Source organism: Microplitis mediator, chromosome 7 (assembly GCF_029852145.1).
Source record: "Microplitis mediator isolate UGA2020A chromosome 7, iyMicMedi2.1, whole genome shotgun sequence".
Classification (NCBI taxonomy): Eukaryota; Metazoa; Arthropoda; class Insecta; order Hymenoptera; family Braconidae; genus Microplitis; species Microplitis mediator.
Genome location: NC_079975.1, coordinates 20,077,926 through 20,101,966, shown reverse-complemented (window position 1 = coordinate 20,101,966; position 24,041 = coordinate 20,077,926). Strand labels below are relative to the sequence as shown.

At 32.0% G+C, this 24,041-nt stretch overlaps 4 protein-coding genes across 4 annotated transcripts; 2 read left to right on the top strand and 2 right to left on the bottom strand.

Moving 5' to 3' along the window:
- Positions 1 to 397: 397 nt before the first annotated feature.
- Positions 398 to 3,073, bottom strand: LOC130670940 (prion-like-(Q/N-rich) domain-bearing protein 25). Its single transcript, XM_057474582.1, has 5 exons — positions 2,851 to 3,073; positions 2,493 to 2,765; positions 2,143 to 2,415; positions 879 to 1,085; positions 398 to 781 (listed from the first exon to the last, which is right to left on the bottom strand). The coding sequence occupies exons 1-5, from the start codon at positions 3,041 to 3,043 to the stop codon at positions 444 to 446; spliced, it is 1,284 nt and encodes a 427-aa protein (XP_057330565.1). The 5' UTR covers positions 3,044 to 3,073; the 3' UTR covers positions 398 to 443.
- A 5,128-nt stretch (positions 3,074 to 8,201) lies between these two features.
- LOC130670942 (trypsin-2-like) lies at positions 8,202 to 12,364 on the top strand. Its single transcript, XM_057474584.1, has 6 exons — positions 8,202 to 8,370; positions 9,734 to 9,929; positions 10,655 to 10,817; positions 10,890 to 11,000; positions 11,081 to 11,230; positions 12,063 to 12,364. The coding sequence occupies exons 1-6, from the start codon at positions 8,307 to 8,309 to the stop codon at positions 12,342 to 12,344; spliced, it is 966 nt and encodes a 321-aa protein (XP_057330567.1). The 5' UTR covers positions 8,202 to 8,306; the 3' UTR covers positions 12,345 to 12,364.
- Positions 12,365 to 13,363: 999 nt separating this feature from the next.
- Positions 13,364 to 14,228, top strand: LOC130670982 (uncharacterized). The gene has a single exon (XM_057474633.1). The coding sequence runs from the start codon at positions 13,505 to 13,507 to the stop codon at positions 14,177 to 14,179; it is 675 nt and encodes a 224-aa protein (XP_057330616.1). The 5' UTR covers positions 13,364 to 13,504; the 3' UTR covers positions 14,180 to 14,228.
- Positions 14,229 to 22,655: 8,427 nt separating this feature from the next.
- On the bottom strand, positions 22,656 to 23,785 carry LOC130671961 (epidermal growth factor-like protein). The gene is made up of 4 exons (XM_057476114.1): positions 23,611 to 23,785; positions 23,338 to 23,437; positions 23,001 to 23,249; positions 22,656 to 22,909 (listed from the first exon to the last, which is right to left on the bottom strand). Exons 1-4 carry the CDS (start codon positions 23,731 to 23,733, stop codon positions 22,656 to 22,658), a joined length of 726 nt encoding a protein of 241 aa, XP_057332097.1. The 5' UTR covers positions 23,734 to 23,785.
- Positions 23,786 to 24,041: the final 256 nt, after the last annotated feature.

The window sequence follows — 24,041 nt, the reverse complement described above, 5'->3', positions numbered from 1 at the left end:
TATGAGCCTCCAAAGCCTCAGTTCTTCTCATGTTGAACTTGCTGCTGAATGTAATATGTTATTTAAGTCCTCGATGTCCTAAAAGTAGCGTATGGAGGAGTAAATCACTTTTTTAAAATGGTATTTTAATTAAAATACCTTATTTAAGGCGTACTAGGTTGAAACAGAGTTTTAAACTGCAAACTAAACCCTAGTTCACTCCTCCTTACCCGAATTTCAGGCGAGTTAGGTTGAAAAAGGTTTTAAAATCGAGGCGGCAAATACCCACATCAAAAGGTTCAGGCGCTACAAGGCTCAGATGGGGTTTTAATATTTCGACTCGGGAAACGAAGCTCATGGAGGACTTAATCACCTTTTTAAAAAGATGTTTTAACTCTCCAAGGCCTACCATACTTTTAATCTGTAACTACGAATGAGCTCAATTCTTTAGCATGATATTATTGTTATAATAATATCTGCGTTCTAAATACATAAAGATATTTCCAATTGAGGGAAGTTCCAAGATAATGGAGTTCGACTGTAGTGCAAGTTAACTTACTCGGTATACATTTAAATTTACGGTACACATAATTGGGTTTACATTGACATATATTATCGATACAAAGTGAATTATCGTGCGCGCAAGGTTCATTGTTTTGACACGATTCGTTTATAGTTGGAAAACACAATGCATCCATTAAATGATAACCACTACTACAGCCGCATTTTTTTTCGTCAGAGCATACTACGTTTTTTGTTGAATTACAATCTGTATCTTGTTTACAGTCTAACCCTACTGGGGCTGGAAAATTTAAACAGTTTATAGAGATTTTTGCTATTTTCATTGTTGAAACTGTTTTTAAGTAAATAAATTAATTGTGTAGATAATAATGACTTACGTGGTACACATTGAGTATTGGATGTCGGTTGAAAATGAAGCTTGCATACACATTTATTATGAATACAAAAGGAATTATGAGGCAAGCAGTCATTATCAATTAAACAAAACCCATTTAATAATGACCTGCATACTGTTGCATTGAAACATTTTATATCGTACACTTTTCCACAACCTGCATCATCACTACAGGACAATCCTAACGCGCCTGAAATAATTCGAATAAATTACTAATTATTCATCTATTTTTACAGTATTTTAAATATGCTTTTTAGTGTTTCAAAAGTTTTAGAGCTTTACGATAATACTTTATAAGAGTTTATAATTTATTTGCATCTATTATTCTGATGATAATAATTTTTTATCACAATTTAAAGTATGTACAGTATAAAGGGATTCGTCAAAATTTACACATATCGTTTTTATATGTTATTTTAACATGAGGTGAGTGTAGAAAAAGTCATAACCTGTGATTTAAGAGTAACTTTTGAAAGTGTTACTTTCGAATATAATAACATTTTTGCGTGTTGAAAAAATTAATCGATTAAAGCTGGTCAAGCAAGATAATAACAGCGTGTTCAATTAACACTCGCTATTTTTTACACACTGTCGTATCTTTTTTTACTATCTAGTAGGATAGTGAGAGTATTTTTAACTTCCCGCCAAGAAAATTGTAAATTTTCAAAAATTCAGGAAATTTTCGTTTTCACCCCAATTTTCGAAAATCAAGTTTTCATCAGATGCCGACGTTTTGAGGTCCTAGGAAGCTATTCTGACTATTTTCAGAATGATGTCCGAGTGTCTGTATGTCTGTATGTGCGTGTGTGTGTGTGTGTGTGTGTGTGTGTATATGGAGCAAACTGAGGGGCTTTGTCACCGTATATTGTGTATCCACGCGATAGTACGCACCCTAAAACACATTAGAAACCAAAAAACTGCGTCGAATGCCACCTCAAACGTCAAAATCAGTTTAATAGTTCAAAAGATATTGGCGATGAAATATCAAAACGATAACAATTGTCCTTATTTTCACAGGATAATCCACTATATAAATTATTACATGTACCTCAAATTAAACCGATCTACCATTTTTTTTTCCAGTGAAATGTATATACTGTCGATCTAGCCGTTTTTTTGAGCTCGAAGAGCTCAAAAATTTACCAATAATATGTTTTCGAGCTCTCTGAGCTTGGAAACAGCGGGAAGTTTTTGGGCTGACCCACCGGATTAACCGATGTCCAAATTTTTTTAACAATCATACTTACTCGGCATACAAAAATTATCAAACTGCTTTAAGTAGTTGTCCTTACATTTACATTCATTATCAATACAATGAGAATTATCGGTTGCACACAATTCATTTTTCAAACAAAATCCACCCAAAAATGGTGCACATGTCGTCTCGTTTATCTGACCATTATTTGCTCTACAAACACAATCTTTTTCTTCTGAGCATTTAGCATATCTTATTTTATTACAATCTTCATCTTGGATACACGCCATTCCTATAATTGTCGCTATTCTTGATTCTACAACTTCTGAAATGATGATGCGAAAAAAAAACAATGATTTGACTTGATTTAAGTAAAGTATATTCAATAAACGATTTACTTACTTAGTCGGCACAGCTGATTAGATATCTGTTCATAGTTATCATTGCATTTGCATTCGCTTTTAACACAATGAGAATTATCTGGCGCGCATGGTCCATCTTTCCAACAAAATTCACCGAGTAATGGTGCACATGTCGTCTCGTTTATCTGAACATTATTTACTCTACAAACACAATCTTTTTCTTCTGAACATTTGGCATATATTATTTCATTACAATCTTCATCATGAATACATGCCATTCCTATAATTGGCACTATTCTTGATTCTACAACTTCTAAAATGATGATGCGAAAAAAAAAAAAACAAACAATGATCTGACTTCATTTAAGTAACTTACATTCAATAAATGATTTACTCACTCAGTCGGCACCGCTGATTAGATATCTGTTCATAGTTATCACTGCATTTGCATTCGTTTTCAACACAATGAGAATTATCTGGCGCGCATGATTCATTTTTCCGACAAAATTCACCCAATAGTGGTGAACATGTCGTCTCATTTAACTGAAAATAATTCGCTTTGCAAACACACTTTTCATCTTTCGAACACATAGCATGCCTTATTTTATCACAGTCATTTTCTTTGATACATAGCATTCCTAATCTCGTTACTATCTTAAAAAAAATTTAATTAAACGTAAAAATCTACACGGAGAAAAATGTTGGCTTGAAACCTACCAATTTTTATCATGCTGTCGACCAAATTTGAAACAGGAAGGAAAGCATCCAAAAAATTATTATGCTCATACGAAAAATTATTATGCTGTATCATAATACTTACTAGGCGCGAGACACTTATCGATAATATTTAATAACAATTACTTCCATACATCATAATAGTTGTGATGCGGCATAATAATTTTTCATAAGAGCACAATAAATTTTTGGATGTTTCACTTTCTGTTTCAAGTTTGGTTGACAGCATAATAAAAATTGGTAGGTTTTGAGCCAACATTTTTCTCCATGTACAGAATATAATATAATATACTTCCAGATATGATAAATATTTGGAATACCGTTTTGACTGCGTTCTAAATAACCGGTTAATTTATTTAATCTAGATAATGTTGGTGGATGGAAACATGAAGTCACAGTATCAGGATTGCACTAACATTGATAACAATTAATAATTGAATTATTTCTAGCTCTATTTTATAGCATTAAATTATATTTTTGTATTGAAGGGAGAATGGCGCAAAATGGGCCCCTCAAGAAAAAAGGGCTTGTATGTAATATAAATGTGGGCCCAGTTTGCCCCCTCTCCTCTAAATATAAAACATAAAATAATTTCGAAAATATAATTAAAATAGTGAGAAATTTCGATTCTGGTTGGTATAAAATATATAACATTAAATTCAAATATTTTATAACAGACCTGAAAATTTCAAATCGTGTTTTCTCCCGGTTCCAATAATAATTTATTTTTTATTCTGAATAAATCGCAATGTAAATTATAAATAATTATTTTCATGTACATCGTAATTCATAGGGATTTAGACAGAGTTAGATAGAAATAAATATTTCTAAAGACATTAAAATTTGATCGATACGAGTTATAATATAATTACAGCCACACTAAGAATATAATACTCACTCGGTCTCTATAATTAGCTAACGGAGAGCTGCCATTATTTTCACTTCCAGAAATTGAATTATTCAGTATTACAGTTAAAACTAAAACTCGAAAAAATTTCATCACTGAAACTTTGATGGATATTCCTGAACTTATAATTTATTGAATTGAAAAAATCAATTTTACAAAATATTATAACGTTTCCAATTATTGACTTTTTTTTTCATCGGAAGAATTATCGGTTCTCAAACGACTTTAAAAAAAGATCATTAATTGACGGAGTCGTTAAAAACAAGTTTTATCTTTAATAAATAATGACAAATGTGATTGTAAAAGACGATAAGGTCCCAATATCCAAATGTCCCAATACCGGAACGACGAAGGATATACGACTGATTTTTATCGTTCTAAAAATATTCAAATAGATTATAAACCAAAATAATTTGTTACATCATACAGAATAAACATTTACCTATCCAAAAATAATCAAATTAGTTCATTTTTCTTAAATTTGATATAAAAAAAAAATTTTTTTTTATGACACCCAAAAGACCCAATACCTGAATGCTGAAATAGACTTGTCTCAATATGGGAATTCGGTTATCCTAATACCGGAACAGTAAATAAAATAAGTTATTTTTTGCATTTATTCATAGTGAAAATATTAACAATTATTAAATAATATTAATGTAAAACGAGTGTGAATGTAGCAGACATCAGACAATTTTAAAATTATAAATAAAAAGATCAATATTTAAAGTATTCCTCCCGCACTAGAGTGTCTTGCCATCGGGTAAAGCTCTAATTACCACGTTTTACTCTTTCATCACAATTATTTATTGTCAATAGACAGATTGTAATTATGCATTTATTTAATAAAAAAAAAAAAAAAAAAAAAAAAATATTTATAAAAAAAGAACTATTGATTTCAAAATTTTTTGAATGCGCATTTTTTGAAATTTTATTTCATTAATTTTTTACTCGATTTATTAAAAATTTTAAAATTGTCTGATGTCTGCTATGTCACATTTATAATGTAAAATGTATTTAAAATTTTTAAATGATTAAATATTTAATGAAAACAAATATTTTGAACTGAAGAATAGAAACAAAATAAATCATTTGAGGTTATGCTATAAAAATAATTAAAAAAAAAAAAACTAAACACAAAAATTTATTTTTTATGATTTAAATTAGAGTTTATCTATATTTAATGCATTTTTTATAACAATCATATATACTGCATTAAATATTAGGGCTGTAGTAATAATTAATATTGCACTTGATTTAGCCAGTCAATGAAACTCACTGTTAATGTCTATCGATAACATTAATAACATTAATATGACTAGCTTCCGGTACTGGGCACCGGTCCATTTTGGTGTACCAATAGACGAACAGTAAAATTAATATAATAATATAATTTTTTTCATATTGTTAATATGTTTTCTCGAATTTAATGTCATTCAAAATGCATATACAGAAAAAAAATCGGTCTATCGGTTAACCCTGCGGGCCAGCCTCAAAACTTCCCGCTGTTTTCGAGCTCCTGGAGCTCGAAAACATTATTGTGAATATATTTTCGAGCTCTTCGAGCTCGAAAATACTTTTGTATACCATTGTTTTCGAAAAAACCGTTTTTTAGCATTTCTTTCTCTCACGAACGAATTAACCGATTTTGATGGTTGAGGCAGCAATTGACGTATTCTATTGAGTTCTACAGCTGATAAGATTTCGGATTTTTTTAGTTCAGTTTTTTCAAAGATATTCGCAAAAAACCTTTTTTACCATTTCTTTCTACCGCGATAACTCTCGAACGAATTATCCGATTGAGATGGCTAAGGCGGCAATCGACGCGTATTATTGAGTTCTAAAGCTGATTAGATTTTGAAGTTGATCGTATAAGTCGTTTCTGAGAAATCAATTAGCCAACAAGCTCTTTCGATTGCCGCCTTAACCATCCAAATCGGTTCATTAGTTAAAAAGTTATAGACCCGTCACACACACACACACACCTCTCGGGAGAAAGCCAACTCCTAGAGAGCGCGTCCCCAGGTGGCGGATAGGGGAATGCCCTCACCGGATTTCCGGCGGGTAGGGGTGAAATAAAATAGCCTCCGTGGGCCAAAAGAGGTGCGAGGAGGAAGGACACCTCTATAAAAACAACCACACCACAACTATGACGGTATGAGTGATAAGGAAAACAATATACCCCACGCGGACACGCCAACAATGGCTACCTCCGCCGATGGTTCCGATCGGGTGCAAGCCCCGGTGGCCGTCGCAAGCTTCACGGATTGTGGGGGAAGCAAATTACCACTTATTTCAACGGTAGGGAACCAGGCCTATAACGCTACTGGAACGATGGTAGGGAACCAAGCCATCCACACTATTGGAACGCAAGAGACGAGCAGTGTCACATCCGATACCATGGAGACCGATGCACTTACTGATATGGTGACTCAACACAGAGTAGGTATGTGGAAACTGGTGCACAAGCCAAGCAAGAAGAGCTGCCCAGCACAAGCGCTGCGTGACAAAGCTATAAAGGACGAGGACTCCCACCTTTTTTCTCTAGTTTATTTAATACAATGAATCTCTGAGAAAAATATAAAAGAAAATCTTTTAAACAACGAAATTCCATAAATTCTTGTTACTTAAAAAATTGTGCCAGGTTGAATTTTCCCGCCTCTGCTTGCAATGCTACCTGCCGGGCAAACTCATCAGCTCACTTTGCGAATCATTTACTTACTTTAGGTTTGTCAGCTTGTTAAGTCTTCAAAAGTTTCCAGTGGCGTCTAATATGATTTATGTCATTCACTCTGCAATCGTTTTAAATGTTAGACGCCACTGGAAACTTTTGAAGACTTAACAAGCAATAAATATACGTATAAAATAATTATTCAATATCAGAGCAATAAATAATTACTCTAGAAAAAAAATTAAGTACAAACGAGCTGAAAAAATTGATTAAAAAACAAGTTTAATGATCTTTACAATCATCTAATATTTTTTGAAGTATGAAAAAAATATATTTTGTAAACTGAGACTAAAAGATAATGTATTAGTATATTGTACAACTAGGGCGCTAAGGGAGCTAACTCACTTCGTTCGTGCGCTCAACTTCGCTCTCGTGAACAATCGACAACACCGCACGAATTGAACACAGTTTTTTTTATCATTAATGCAATATAAGTACTATCTTAGTGCTCGCTGTTTTATTCTCCAAGTAGCTTTTGCTGATTCAACTGTTGCCGCGACATTTTTGTGATTTAAAAGATTATCTGCGTGCGACAAGTAAATTTGAGTGCGACAAGTTTACTTGTTAAATAAATTATGTGAGAAGTAATTTTTCTTTATGTAAATTACTTGTAAGAAAATTTGATTTAATCAAATTTATTAAATTTCCAGAAATTTTTTCTATTTACCTTTTTTCAGAGTACCCCATCTTACCCACAAAAAATGAAATTTTTTTTAACGGCACCTGAAAATATTTTCTATTCACTTTGAATATCATTAAAAAAAAAAAAAAAAAAAATTAACGTATTTGAGTTCTCAAAAACTTACTATTTTCTTAGATAGCTTGTTTCGCCCCTCTCTCCCCAATATATAAGCTGTTTAAGTCTCTAATGATTGAAAACTACTAAGCATCGTAATTAAACTCGAAGTAGGGAAAGACTGACAGAACAGTACCGAAGAGGAGGGAGTACTCAAAAAATTTGATAGTAACATGAGTGTTTGGAGTGTCCACTTTTAAATTTCCGAAGCATTTTAAATTATTTTTCAATCTACATTCTTACGAATGTCTCAATAAAATTTTAACAATTAGCGATAATTACGTCCCAATAAGGCGTAACCATTATAAAAAAATTGAGGATGTGATCTTCTTAATTAACTCAAATCAAAATTAAATGATAATAAAATTTAATAGAATTTTAAATTTTTGATTAAAGTGCTGAAATGTCTATATATAAATTTAAATGATAAAATGATGTCTTTAAATTTCGATAGAACTAATGATAAAAATTTGATTTGGAATTTCCACATCAATGCCAGATAATCGATAACAAAAAAAAAGATAATAATCTTTATAGCGATATTTTTATAGACTGTTTTGATAACCAATCTGTGGTACTTTTTAATATATCGCTTGTTATCGAATTAAACAAGTTGAAATAATCATACGAAAAACAGTGACTACTTATTAAATAATAATTATAATTATAACTTTCATTTACGGCGATGAATTGGAGTGTGTGGTGTCTGTTTGTTATTTTAGTTAATCCAGGATCGTCTTATGTCAACGGTAATTAACATTTACTTATGACTATCATTCATTATTTGTTTTCGTAACCTAACTAATTTTATAACCTTTGAAATTTGACGTTAGATCATTTATTTATTGGTTGGATTTACGTGATATTTATTATTACCAACAAATATAAATACAGTAGGACCTCGTTATAAGACTACGGGTTATGACTCTTCCCTTCAATTTGTTGACACTCGTTCGGAACGCTTCCCTCACCAATAACTCAATAAAAGTTTTACGCCGAAACTTCGCTATAAGACTAACGACAATTACGACTAAAATCGAGATAAAATGTACATACATAAAGATTTAGATCAAATAATTTATTTTCATACAGAATACTTAAAATTTTGTGGTAAGTTAAAAGCCCCTATACCCGCTCGCTTTTCATTGGAGTGAGATTTAATTACTCAATATAAATGATTGAATAAAATGAAAAACCATATTTTTTTTTTTTTAGTTATTTTTTGTAGATTCAAGTATTAGAATAAAATTTAAGTTTAAAGAATAATGTTGATAATTAATTATTATTAATTTTTTAAATAAGGTCCTTGAGTGTACCCATAGTCGCTCACTAAAAGTTGTGATGTACCATTACTCGATCAACACATGGCCCTATAGTCGCTCGAAGACAATATCAATTAAACTATGATAAGTTTATTGATTTGGACAAATAATTTATAAATTATACTACTTTATTCTTTCATAATATAAAATTTCATGAATTTTAAAAATATATTTAATAAGATATAGTTACCACAATTCTCAAAAAATTTGACGAAACCTAAATTTAATCTAAGGAATGAATGTCAAAGTAAAAAATACCCGGCTGAGCGCGATTTTGAAAACAGCCACTTAATTTAAATTTCTAATCTATTCTAAAATAATTTGATACATTATATTTTAATATATGTAAATTCACAAATAATTATTTATCAATAATAATTTTTTTAGTTGAAATTTGTCTTTATAAAAATTATAAAAAAACACATTAAACAGTTAAAGTGAGCGACTAATGGTACTGAGCGGGTATAGGGGCTTTTACCTTATCACATAATTAATTAACAGAAAAAAACGACAAAATTCTGTTTATTCATGATTATATATAAACTAGATACACTGTATAATAGAGTAGAATTGAACCTTATACATGAATAAAACGCAAAACGGCAATAGTCTTATAGCGAGGTTTGGGCGCAAACGCTGGTAAGCACAATAGTGGGGGTACCTCAATTCCAAGAATTTTTTCCCCTCCAGCCCCGAGCTAGTCTTATAACGAGGTTCTACTGTACTTTAGTTTGTAGTGTACTTTAACAATTATCAGTTTTTATATTTTTTTTCTCTTTGTGTTATTAAGACGTTAATGATACGACGGTATTGGAAAATAGATTTGCTAGATGGACTGAACGGATAGTTAATGGCAAGAAAGCCAGAAAAGGACAATTCCCATTCATGGTTTCGTTGCAGAAACGATGGTCTCCATTACTCCATTTTTGTGGGGCTAGTATTATTAGTGATAGATGGATTGTTACTGCAGCTCATTGTATAATTAGGTAATTTATTGAATTTATATCTACATCATACATTTGTCATTTGAAATGCTTATTTTTTTTTATTTATTGTTATCCTTTTACAATGTAGAGCATTAAATTCTTTCAAAAAATATCAAGTAAGATTTTTGTGTCTGACAACATTTTACTCACTTTTTGCTGGGATTCTGGTAAAATCACTACGACGTAAAAAGAATAATTTAGATCTAATTCTTTCATTAATCAAATTTGTGGAGACCCTATCAAAAAAATCCACACGGGAATCCTGCCTAGATTCGTATGTGGGTTCCCACATGCATATCAAGTTCCTGTATGGGAATCCAGATACCCATGAATTTTAATGTAAATCTATACACTCTAATGATAATTTATATAGATTCTGACGTAAATCCATATATTTCTTATGGGTTCCCATGCAGTCCCATAGATTTTTTTGATAGGGGATCTACGTAGACCTTTAGCTAATCCATGAGGCAAATTATCAAACTAAGAATTCAAAATTTGGATTTAAAAAAAAAAATTATGGTCTTATATAAAATTAATTCTACAAAAAATTTAGGTCTACTGAGATTGAGGAAATTAAGTAGATCTGACTCAGTTTACTGAGATCAATGTAGAACTGAAATTGAAAAAATGAGATCCTAAGTGATCTAATCTGATCCCGTTAATCTCGATCATTTTCCCCAGTTGTTAATTATTACGTTTTTAACTTGAAATTATTTTTTCAGAGGTAGTTCACTTACGCCTAAATGGGCAGTAATAGCCGTTGCAGGTGATAATAATTTAGACTCGTATTATTCACCCTACAGGCAAATACGTAATGTCGAGCAATTTGTCGTAAATCCGCGGTTCGATACATTGAATCTCGCTAACGATATTGCTTTAATATCTGTAAGTAAACAATATCCTCAAAAACTTGGCATCAATTCCACGTATACTGAACTTTAAAACTTTTCCCAATAGTTACAAGCGCCTTTTTTAATTTCACTATACGTATCACCAATTCCATTAGCCAAGCGAGTGCCTCCAGCAGGAACAAACTGCTCAGTCTCAGGCTGGGGATTCCCTGGAGAAGTATTTCTTACTTTTGTTATTAAGCTAATTTATTTTACAAATCAATTAAAAGAAAAAAATTAACATCTAATATTTTTAAGAGTAACCGGACTATTGTCAAAGAACTCATGTTCGTACATTTGCCATTAATAAGTTACAACTATTGTGGCAAACTTTTGTGGGGTATTATAACCATGCACCCGAGCATGATATGCGCTGGTTATTTAGGAGGTGGTAAGGACGCTTGTCAGGTAAAAATTATTTAATTATTAACATAAATTTAAAAAAAAAATCAAAACTTTTCACTATATCTGCAATGAAAGTTTAAATTCCTGCCCTGTTTAGAGGAACAGAAGTCCATCTCTTCTTTTGAGAGAAAAAAAAAATGATGAAAATTGACACATGCGCCGTTCTTCCTACACTGAAAAAAATAATCGGTAGCATCTACCGATTGTTTCGGTAACAGTTACCGATAATTTCGGTTGCAGTTACCGATAATTTCGATAGCAGTTACCGATTACTTCGGTAGCTATTACCGATTTTTTTGATGTAAGACGTACACACACGCACTCACACACACACGCACTCGCGTAGACGCGCACACACAGGCGTGCACACATGCACACACGCGCGCACACATACACACACAGGTGTGCTCACATACACACACACACGCACACATGTGTAATAATAGAACCGAAATAATCGGTTACAGTTACCAAAATACTCGGTTATAGCTACCGATTATTTCGGTAATAGCTACCGATTATTTCGGTAATAGCTACCGATTATTTTGGTGGCCTTCACCGATTGAAATCGGTACCAGCATCCGATCGGTAATGGGTAGCTGTTACCGAAAAATAATCGGTAGCGGCTACTGATAACCACTCGCTGCAAAAATTTAACCTTTCAGATGTAGATCTAGTGAAAAATAGTTTTCATATTACGGTGGAAGGTAAAACGCCTCAATCCGCGTGTATGTCAACCTTGCTTTCGACTGGGGGTAGCAATTCTACAAACGATCTAAAATGTCCTGCTTTCCTCCCTGGTTGTATAATATACTAATTATTTAAATATCTTTAGGGTGATTCTGGTGGACCATTTGTATGCGAAAATTCACTGACGGGCATTGTATCGGGTGGTAGAGGATGTGCACGTCCTAAAATACCTGGATTCTATGTAAATGTTGCGTACTATGTAAAATGGATTGAACAGGTATTGAAAACGAATGGCAAAAACCACTCGTATGACGGCTCAACGAGACATCCAGCTAGTAATCTAACAGTTGTCATAAGTAGTAGTATTTTCTATGTCACTAGTTGTCTATTAATCACTGTATATTTATATGACATTGTTAAAATATAATTACCTGTAATAAATAATATTCGTTGATCTCTTGATTATTTTATTGCAAGACGACTTGTCAAGACTAATTTTAAAAACTTCATTGAAAGTATGGAAGACTTTATAAGGATGTATGGTAACCCTATTCTAAATTTATATATATTTTGTCATTTTTAGTGGGCCCATAGTAGAACACATCAAATTGCTCGCGTCTCGAATTTTCGGGTGTTATTTTGCATAGAAACTAAATGGCAAAGCGGGAAATATAATGTGCCCTCAAAAATTTTTTTATAAGTATATGAGGGGGCAACATGGATACGATAGAACGATTTGGGTCACTCTAAATTTGTTTAAAAAAATTTTTAAATCTGGAACATTAAGTTTGAAAATTTTTTAAACAGGCTCATTTTACCCCACGTCTGAATTTTTTTTACGGCTGAATCGAATTCTCAATTAGGCAAAAAATGTGGAGATCGTAAAAAAACTCACACAGAAAAAAACGATTTTTTGGCGCGAAAAATTTTCACTCAACCCAAGAAATTTTTTCCAGTCCTAAGGTAATTTTCGTACACATTTCACAACGCAAAATTTTTCTTGTGCCAAGAAATTTTTTTCTTTTGCTTAGATATTTTTTTTTAAGTATAGGGCACACAATAAAAGCGCAGAGATAATTTTATTGTACTCTGCTATCATATGGATGAATAAATTAAGCATTGTCACTTGTGGTATTTGACTATCGTAAAATGTTCTAATCGGTATGGAAGATTGACAGTCATTTTACTGATAACTAGAACAATTTATGAATCATCAGAAATAAATCCATGCTTACAATTATTGCAGAATAAACTCAAATGATTACATTGAAAGACTCATGAGGTTCGAAATTTATTTCCTCAGACAAACAAATTATTATCATTTGTCTTTCATGCAAATTAGATAAATTTCCAATTCAATATTTCGATTCCCTAGCATTCGCGATAGTCAGTAAAAAACAACAAATTTGATCTATTAATTAAGCAAATAAATTTTTTTATAATTTTTTGCTTCTTATTAGACAAGAGTTAACTCAGATATTATCGATATCTATCCGACGATTCAAAAAATCTTTACAAAACGAATAAAAATTTCTACGTGAAAATAATTTAAAAAAGTTATTGGTAATATTTAACCATTTATTAGACATGGATTTCTTCGCTAATCCCTTCCAAGGGTTACTCATGACCGCTACAAATTCAGGTGGTCCTTTTGAAGTAGTTGATGATTTCGATTATAATTCACAACCCAACAATAATTTTGCTGACTCATATGTAGGTTTTAAACAACGTGACTACGTACAATTGCCGGGTGAATTAGTAGACGCACGAAGTGTTGCTAAGAAAGAATTTGTGTTTAAAAGCAATGAAAGTGTCCGTGAAAGGTCAATCCAAGAAGAACAAAAACAACAACTACAACAAGAACTGAAGGCGGCTTTACATGACATCAACGTAAATGCCATCGATGATCGACAGTCAGTTTCTTCGATGGATACTCTTCAAACATACCAACAAAATGTTGATGATGATGAAATTTTAGAAACACCAGAAGATCAGTCCTACACGCCGTCGCTAGTGTCGACTGCTTTTGATGACACGGAAAATGATGAATCCAATGATGTATTTAAAAAGCCATTTAGTAATTCGAAGAGAAGTAAAAGAAGCAATAAAAACTCTACAGCTGATAAAAGTGATACATTCTCTCAAATGTCTGACGATAAAACATTGTATTCAAATGAAGGATCAGACATTCGTGACAATGAATCAGATACTAACTCAGTTGCTAACACTGAAAATTACATGAAATATTTGGGCCGTACATAATAAATTAATAAAGAGGAGGTATATATATATATACATATATATATATATATATATATATATATATATATATATATATATATATATATATATATATATAAATTGAGTTGCTTTGATTACTATTTGATACGATTTAAATGTTGATTAGAAAAAAGAAATTGAAAAATTGAAATTTTTTTTCACTTCTCTAAAGTAAAAAAATGTGATACCTGATCAAAAAAGTGGTATATATTTTAATAAAGAAATGAGATTTAATATTTTTAATGGAAAATATAAGTGATAACTGATAATAAATTAACTGCTGTCAATATGAAAAATTTTGTTATGTCAGGATCGAACTTCTTTGCCCAAAGACCGAAATCCTGAATGAAACTCTTACCATTGCAAGATAATGGTAATGAAGTGAAGGTTTTAACTAATAGATGTCAGTGCATAGGCAGATAAAAAAAGAAACATTGGCTGCCTATGAAAAAATTAACCAGATGCTTTGATACCACAGCTGTCAAATCCTGACTATCCGGACGCTGTCAAAGCACCTTAACGTAAATTATCGGATTTTATTGTCGAAAGAAATTTTTCAGTGTGTAGTTATTCTATTTAAAACCATTTCTGAAGTTTTGGCCTTTTCTGCGCAAGTCAAGTCGATTTGAATCAACTTCTGACGTTTAAAATTCCTTCACTCAAAGAAATATGCCTTAGAGAAGCTCAGTTGAAGTAGAACTTTTGGAGGGTCGAAATATGGAATAAAATACCCACAGGCCACTAGTTCGTCCACGACCGACGAAAATGGTCAGAATGTACATAATTTCAGTATTGTATTAATGTACCCGCGCCTCTCAATAGTGAATCCTAGCTTTCTCGGAGCTCTGTTCGAAAATTATTTTACCCACAGTCGACAAGCTCAGTAATATATCGCTAATAGATAATGAAGAAATTTTCAAACTATCAATATCATCCTATTGTCATACCCTGATAATCAGGGTTTCTCGTAGAAAAGTTGGTATTCATTAGTTTGCGACCAACTTGACGACAAGCTGTCGACAACTTTAGCATTTGCAAATTTTGGCTACAAGTTACCGCCACTTTCTGAGAAAGTTGACGCCTGTATAGAGCCGCAACTAGAATGCAGGTTTCTTGAGAAAATGGGAGGCAACTTACCGTCAACTTATTGAATTTCCGACTTTTGCTACCTACTTTCTCAGGAAGTGTCGATCAACTTTGGAAGTATCAACTTTTGCGGGCAACGTGGTGTCCAGTTGTGGCTGTAGATTCACGTCAGTTTCTTTTCAACTTGGCTATCAGGGTATACAACTCATTAGAGTGCGCAACAGTTGACGGCAACTTGTCGCCAAAGTGAATGCAATAAGTCGGGCAAGTAAAAAGTTGCCAACAACTTGACATAAATTTTCTCTGTCAAGTTGCTGTCATATTGCGGCCTCAGATTGTCACCAACTTTCTAAAAAAGTTGAAGCCAATAGTTTGGTAGTCGAATGTTACCCTCAACTTGACGATACATCAAGCGATACTGTTTTTCCATAACTTAGTTGCGAAGAAATTGTGGTTATTTGGGTAGATGTCAGCACACAAACTTTCCACTAATTTTAAAATTCGGCCCAATTTGAAGTTTCCTAAGTCGAAAACGAATATTTACGGTTTCAATAAAAAACAACTTCAAATTACGGTTAAAATGATATTTTTTAGTGATACTTTTCCCCAACTAAGTAATAATAAATATTTCTTAATATTGACGTACATTAAAAAATATCATTTCTTATCAATGACTTCATAAGCTATAATCCGTCTTACTGTCAATTCAATTACGTTTTTATTTTAAAAGAGGACCAATTAATTATCAAATATCCATTAATTTTATTATCGACTCCAATTACTAGTTTTTAGTCTCACGTCACTTGTAATTTACCTGCAGACGACAGTTTTTCTTCAATAATTATCTTTTTTTTCTCTTCCTCTTCATTTTCCAATTACACTCGAGCCTTTGTACTCCAAATAGGCTTTTAAAGTAACTCTCGATACAACTTGTAAAAAAAAAATAATTTATCGTTATCCATGGGCACAACAGAGTAGTGCGATCATACCGACGTAATATAATAAAGCTTGCCAGGACTTAATTAAATCAACGTGAATGCGGCATGCTCCCTTTTAACATCCACCCTTACATGCTATAGAGTATTGAAATTGAATGGGATCAATAGTTAGTGAGTGAGTGAGCGAGTGAATAAGTAAGTTAGTTCGGAATATCTCCTATTGGAGGTAAAACAAAATATCCCTTTTTAAATTTACCGGTCCAAATTTCAACTAAAACTTCAAAGATTAAATTTCTTAAAAATTTAAGAAGACTTTTTTTTTAACACAATTCAACTGTCGTTTCAACACTTTTTTTATGTTGATTTTAAAGTAACACTTAATAAATGTTGATAATATCGATTTTTGTACTAGGTAACACTTTTAAAGTGTTGAATAAGAGATCGATTGAAAATTTTAAAGTAACACAAAGAATTGTGTTGATTTGACACAAAATAATCAACACAAAAAATTTAACACGGACCGTTTTTAACACAGATACACTATATTTTTTACTGTGTAAAGTATTACTGATGCGCGTCTATATCTATATGGCAAGATGACGTATTTTATCATTTCAAACAATAAAATTTAAAGACCAGGAGTGACTATTTTTTTCATATCAATATATTTTAGAGAATCATTCCCGAGTCGAAATATTGAACTTACGTTAACTTATAGAACTTACATAAGCTTAATTTGAACTTACATCTAACTTAAATAACTTACTCTTTAAACACGAATAAGTTAAATAAGTAAATATTCACTAATTTTGAGTGCTAACCGAACCACTTTTTGAAATTAGTGGTTCGGTTTGCACTTGGAATTAGTGAATATTCACTTATTTTCACTAATTCATGTTTAGAGAGTATTGGGCTTGATTATAACTTGAATCGACTTATATATTGACTTAATTATAACTTACCTGGAAAAAAATTAACCCAAAGTGAACTTGAATCTACTCCCAAGTCGAAATTTTGAATCGTAAGTTGGAAGTGTTAGACGTTAAAATCGGCATCTAGATATTCAATGTTAAAAAAGATGGACAAAATCAATTCCCTTCGGCTGTGGGGGATTTTAGTGGGTTGAACGATAAAAACACTCCCGTTTTTGCATTATTCGGCTTACAGAGTTGAACTTTGGCACAAATATTCCCAACAATCTCACAAATCGACCACTATCGTAGTTTTCTAAAAAAATACCGTTCACTTTGGGTTAATTCCATTCCAGGTATACCTTATAAGTTATAATTAAGTCAGTATTTTGATTTAAGTCCATTCAAGTTATAATCAAGCCCAATAAGTTATTTAAGTAAGATGTAAGTTCATTAAGCTTATGTAAGTTCTATAAGTTAACGTAAGTTAAATGTAAGTTCAATATTTCGACTCGGGTTCTTATACTTTTTCGCTGTCAATGTTATATTATTTATGAATTACCTTCTTTGATGTGGGTTTATTGTTCAAACAATAAAATCGATTGAAATTCCAAATAAAATTTATCATTTATTTTTTTGCGTGTAAAAATTCTAAGCAGCTGCACTGTAAAAAAATTTCGGAGTGTACGCAAATTAAACACGGAGCGGATGACTGTTTATTTATTTAATCCCGCTGAGGTCAAATTTACTCCGAAGGGGAGTTTATTTAAATATTCAAACTCCGAATCGGAGTAAATGCGGATTTAAGTAAAATTCAGATCACTCTGAAATCACTCCGCTGAAAAGAAACTGAGTCTCGGAGTGAATTCGGATTGAAAGAAAATCCGTATTCACTCCCGATTTTTTACAGCGTAATCTCTATTTTGCTTTTTATTTCTTCATCTCACTTAACTTTCTTAGTAGTATTTTATCCTCCCCAAGTCACAACTGTTGATACAATGCTCAGCCAAAAAACTTTATCTTACGCAGCCTAAAAGTTTCATTGTGAGATTGTAAAGTCTTTCTCTCATCGCTCATCAGCAATTCAAGTAGAGTTTAAAGACAAAGAAAAAAAAATAATGAAAATAAAAAAAAAAAGTAACCAGTCGCTTTCGAAGGATCTGGTAACTTACGATCGGCGCCCGGTGCAAATATAAATGTTAATGTACTTTATTTGTTTCTTATTCCAGTGCATAAATTATCATTTTTTTATCTGTAGTTTTTGCAAAGTTTCCAAAGTGAACAAGACTTTGAATTTATTCATTCAATTAATTTTCAAAAAATGATTAATTCACATTCTAATGATAAATTTTCACAACTCGGTCTATTTCTGACGTTAAAAAAAAATGTAAATAAACGAAGGGAAATTAAATGGCGATAGTTAATTAGCTTATGAGAATATTTGCGAGTAGAGAAAGAGAGAAGAAAACTTGAGAATTTTATGATGAGATTACTACGGAGTACAATAAAGCCTTAGACAGCTCACAATATTCAACAGTAAGCTGTAGAAGGAAGAGAGATGAAAACTCAGTGTTTTAGTAGCTCTTACTCTATCTATCCATCTATCTCTGTCCGTCTCATCCTCTTCATCAAAAGAGACAACTGCCACTACCGACGTCGAGGATGACGCCCGTCCAGCGACTAATTACTTTAGACTTAAAATCTTTAATTTACCGTTGAAAGGGTGCCACTCTGTTGTATAAGAAGGATGAGTCAAAAAATAACGTCCTTTAGCTCTCATTTCACGCTTGCTGATTAAAAATATTGTTATTATTATTTTTAATATTTTTAAATTAATATAATTATCAAAAGTTTATTTTTAAACCCTGGGTAGTTCTCTTCTGTAATTAATTGTGACAAAAATTAATAAAAGGATTTTTATTATCAGTGATGGTCACTGCGGCTGCTGATTTTAGGGTTTTGATAATTTTATAGCTGGATCTTAATTTATGTAAATTAATAAAGAGAGGGGTAAAATGAGACGCAAGTGTAGTAAATTGATTTTGAGACTAAACAAATTTTGTTTTGTTAAAAAATATGGTTGCGGTTTGTAGAGAAGGCATATTGGGAAAGTTGATCAGTTTGGACGATACCAATTTGAATTTGGTTCCCTATCAAGACCTGAAAAAAATAACTGAGGTAAAATGGGCGACTAGTAAAAAAAAAAATTTGTCGACTCGTTCCCTGGTTCGACTCTTCATGACAAGGATCCTTGTATTCAATCAGGCAAATAAATTTCAGCCCGACTTGTTGCCTGGTCAGACTTTCGATAATAGAGTTCCCATATTTTTTTGATCAGTTGCCACATCAGGCTCAGGACAATGAGGAAACTGGAGCCTGCCCTCACCTGGTTCTTCATAAGATTCATGTAATCAGGCTGTTTCATCCCTCCCCCATCGGGTGTTGTTTGAAAATCAGAACGACCCGACGATTTTCCTTGCAGGAAATTCGCGGTTCAATTTGCCCCTGCTTCCACTCGAGATTACGAGCTAGAAACAAAATAAAATGTAAATTTTGAATTGCTAAATTAATAACAATTGAAATTTTTTTTTGAAAAAAAAACGAAATTATTTCAACGGCTTAATTCAAAAATTTCCCTGGATTAAATTTACAAAATAATTCAGAATAATGTTTTAAATGACAAATCACACTTTATACCCAAATTATTCTCGTCGCTTTATATTAAACCGTTTTCGACATTAAACCCTTTGTCTCTTGACATTGTGGTTACAAGACGACAGATGTCTCTAATACATATTCATACAAAGGCATTTTCATTTCTCCAAAGATATCCCTCGCTATTTCTACAACTCTGGCATTATAGCAATAATTACGTGTGGCTATTATTATTAAGGCCTTGAATTAATAAAGCTCAAACATTCCTCCCCTATTCCATTTTTCACAAACTAATTTATGAAAAATATAAAAGTTAATTATGGTTACAAATATTTTCATTTATTTGCGATTAGATCAGAAATGAGTAAAATTAAGGGAAAGATAAATAAATTAAAAACACTTTGAATACTTGAAGGGTTTAAGATTGTTTATTTATTTAACTTAAGCTGTTTGTGTATTGATATCGGATTTTTTTTTTTAGTGGAAAGTGAGTCTAGTAAATTTACGAGGTTCTATCGTGATGAAAAGTTTAATCAAACGTCCTTGAGATAAGCAAGCAGACTGTAATGAATTACTTACTTACTTACTCTCGTTCTTATGGATACTGATGTTTTCTGCTACTGCTGATTCTTTATCTTCTTAATTTTCGAGTTTTGTGTACATGAAACCCGTTCCACAAAAATAAGTATTTTTTCAAATGTAATACCCGTGTAAAAGAAAGTTCGATATGCCGAACTTTAAAATTTGAAACAATTTCGAAATTTGAACTTTTTCGAACTTTCATACCGACAAACCCTGGTGAAAAACTATAAATTTTTCTCATTTTCCCGACTCCAATTGAATTCATTTCTAATTCTAGAAAAGTTAAAAAAAACCGGGAATTTTGAAATTTCATACTGACAAGACTCATGGGAAAATCGGGTATCATCAGGAAAACCTATTAATGAAAGTGGCTAAAGAGCAATGTGGCAAAATGTAAACCGGCTAAAAGAGAAAGTGGCCAAGTATTGTAGTGAAACTATACGAAATGTACAAATTATCAATCGTCCAACCAATCATTGTGGCTAAATATAAACCGTAACATATCACAAATGTTCTAAATGGAAAAGCGGCAACATATGAAAGTGGCGACATATATTATAGGTACACATACAATTGATTTCATAGTCATCGAGGCACTATATCATTACGGCTAAGTTTTATTTCGACCGTATATCACCGAAATCGACTGTCGGCGGAAAATCACCCGTCGATATCGTAGATTTGGTAAAAAACAAAATTAAACTAAAAAAATTGAAATAATAATTATTAACTATCTGTAGACTAAAAAATAAAATTTTACATTGCATATATATCCCTCGAATGTCAATAAATTTCATCAAAATAATTATTAACATTAATATTTTTTAGTCTACAGAAAATTAATAATTATTATTTAAATTTTTTAACTTCCCGCTAAGAAAATCGACGATTTTCGAAAAATTGCGACGTTATTGTTTTCACCCCGATTTGCGAAAATCGAAATTTCATCAGATGTCGACGTTTTGAGGTCCTAGGAAGCTATTCTGACTATTTTTAGAATGATGTCTGAGTGTCTGGATGTGTGTGTGTGTGTGTGTGTGTGTGTGTGTGTGTGTGTGTGTGTGTGTGTGTGTGTGTGTATGTATGTGTGTGACCGGCTTATAACTTTTTAACTAATGAACCGATTTGGATGGTTAAGGCGGCAATCGAAAGAGCTTGTTGGCCATCAACTTTTCTGAAAATGTCAGATCATTTGATCAAGTAGATTCGAAAATATTGGCGAATTACGGAAAAAAATTTTTTTTTTTCGTTTTTTATTGATTGTACAGAAACGACTTATACGATCGACTTCAAAATCTAATCAGCTCTAGAACCTAACAAAACGCGTCGATTGCCACCTTAGCCATCTCAATCGGATAATTTGTTCGGGAGTTATCGCGGGAGGAAGAAATGGTGAAAAACGGTTTTTTTGCAAATATCTTCGAAATAACTGAACCAAATGATTTCAAAATCTGATCAACTTTAGACTTTATCATATCGGGTCGATTGCCGACGCCCAGATTTTTTTCATATTTTCAATGTCACAATCTGAAGAGCAGATAGACAATGATTGGTAGATAACACAGACAACTTATCAAGGTGCAAGGCTCTTACACGCGCGATAAATTGAAATGATACTGCATAATTCATAATAACGCCTCGTGTATTACGTAATCAATGTTAATCAAATGAGTAAATGGTGCATATTAAATAAGTTATATGATGTTCATTTTTGCTTATAATATCTAATTGCTTATGAACTTGTTATCATGTTACAATAATTGCAATGTAAATATTATTTCTCGGGGCATAATAGGATACTTTGAAAAAGTCACAAAAAGAACTTTGGTCTAATGTTTTTTTTTGACTGGTTCGAACACTATCAGTAATTTGATTTTCCACAGTACCTGCACCGAAAATTTAAATTCCTGCCTTGTTTAGATGGAAGAAAGTGGTTCATTTCTTTTATGAAAAAACAAATGATTAAAATTAGTGCATGCGCCATTCTTCCCATAAACAGAGGCAAAAATTCAAACTTTCTGGTGAAGATCGCCTTTGGCCCGTGTAGGCAATTACCTATGCTGATTGAAATGTCCTATTTTTCGTCTTGGGTGTGTAATATACTGTTTCAGTGAAGTGTAAAAAAACTTATTTAAAAAATAATGCAGCAACACATTTTTTAGGAACATAAAAAAAAAAATTGGAAAATGAGAAATTTACCCTCGAATCGTATTTCGACGCGAACCAATCGCGAGTATTAGTTCTAGACTTACGTTATAAATTTTAATTTCAATATAATTTATTGTACTAATTCAGTGTACACATGTATTTAAGTAATGAAGAGTAATTAGGTTCGCATATACATGTATTATTAACGCAAATAGAATGATTGGGCGCACAACTTTCATCATTCCAACAATATTCTTCTAAAAGTGGTGCACATATTGCATCATTTCTTATGACATGATTTTCTCTACAAGAGCATACTTTATCAGAAGAACAAATTATATGTCCCCTCGGATAACAATCTCTAGTATTTTCACATGACAGTCCCAATGGGGCTTAAATGATAAAATTAATCAGTGATTTATTAATATAGTTATTGATTATTGCTTATTACAAAAAATAATAATTTTTTTTTTTTTGACTTACTTGGAATGCATCGATAAATCGATTGTGATATAAATGCAAGTTGACATGTGCATTTATTATCGATGCATTCAGAATTAGTAGGCACACAGTCAGCATCTATATTGCAGAATCCACCCAAAAGAGGCGCACATATTTGACCCGCCACGTCAATATAATTATTCTTACATTCACATATTTTGTTAACAGAGCATTCGGCATTATTAATATCTGAGCAATCGACATTGCGTTGACAAGGATCTGTCAGATTTCCTGAAGTTGTAGTAAAAATCGAAATCAATTTATACAATCGAATTATTAAGATATTTATGATTTCTCATCTAGTTTAAGTTAACGATACCTGAATAACGGCAAAAATAAGTAGTTATGTGGGCTCCCCATCCTTGTTTTTTGCAGATATTATTTGGTGCACAGCATGCTTGTAAGGAATGAGGGTGACACTTTTTGAAAAAATTTTCAATATTAATTAGCCAGGTAACATAATTTCAAGCCAAAAATATAATAAAATTTTTTCTTGGCTGAAAAGTGGCCAATAAAAGACCCACATAGTGGATCTTAAGGTTTAGTTGAAGCAAACAAAAAAATATTTATAAATATTGGTACTCATACTCACTTTAGATCCATAGCTTGCGCACTGCATACGTCTCTCATATTCATAAACATCACTAAGATTATAAGCGGCTAGAAAGTTTATTTCAAGTACTATGATAACTTTAAAAAAAATTTTACTATTCATTTTTTTTCATATGATTCTCCAATCAACGAAGAATACCACAATCGATTAAAGCGCTTGTTTTGCAGCTGCACTAAACTTGTTATGATTAAAATTTCGACGTTTCAAACGAAATTATATCATATTTTTTTATAAAATTGTAACTGGTCAGTCAATAGATAAGATAATTTTTTTATAAGCCTACAGCGATTAATAAATTGATTTATAATACTCTATATAGTAATGAGTCGATAGCATAAACGTTCTTGCAATGACTGACCTTACCGTTAAAACTAAAAGAATTCAATTGCCCACCTAATTAATCTGTACTG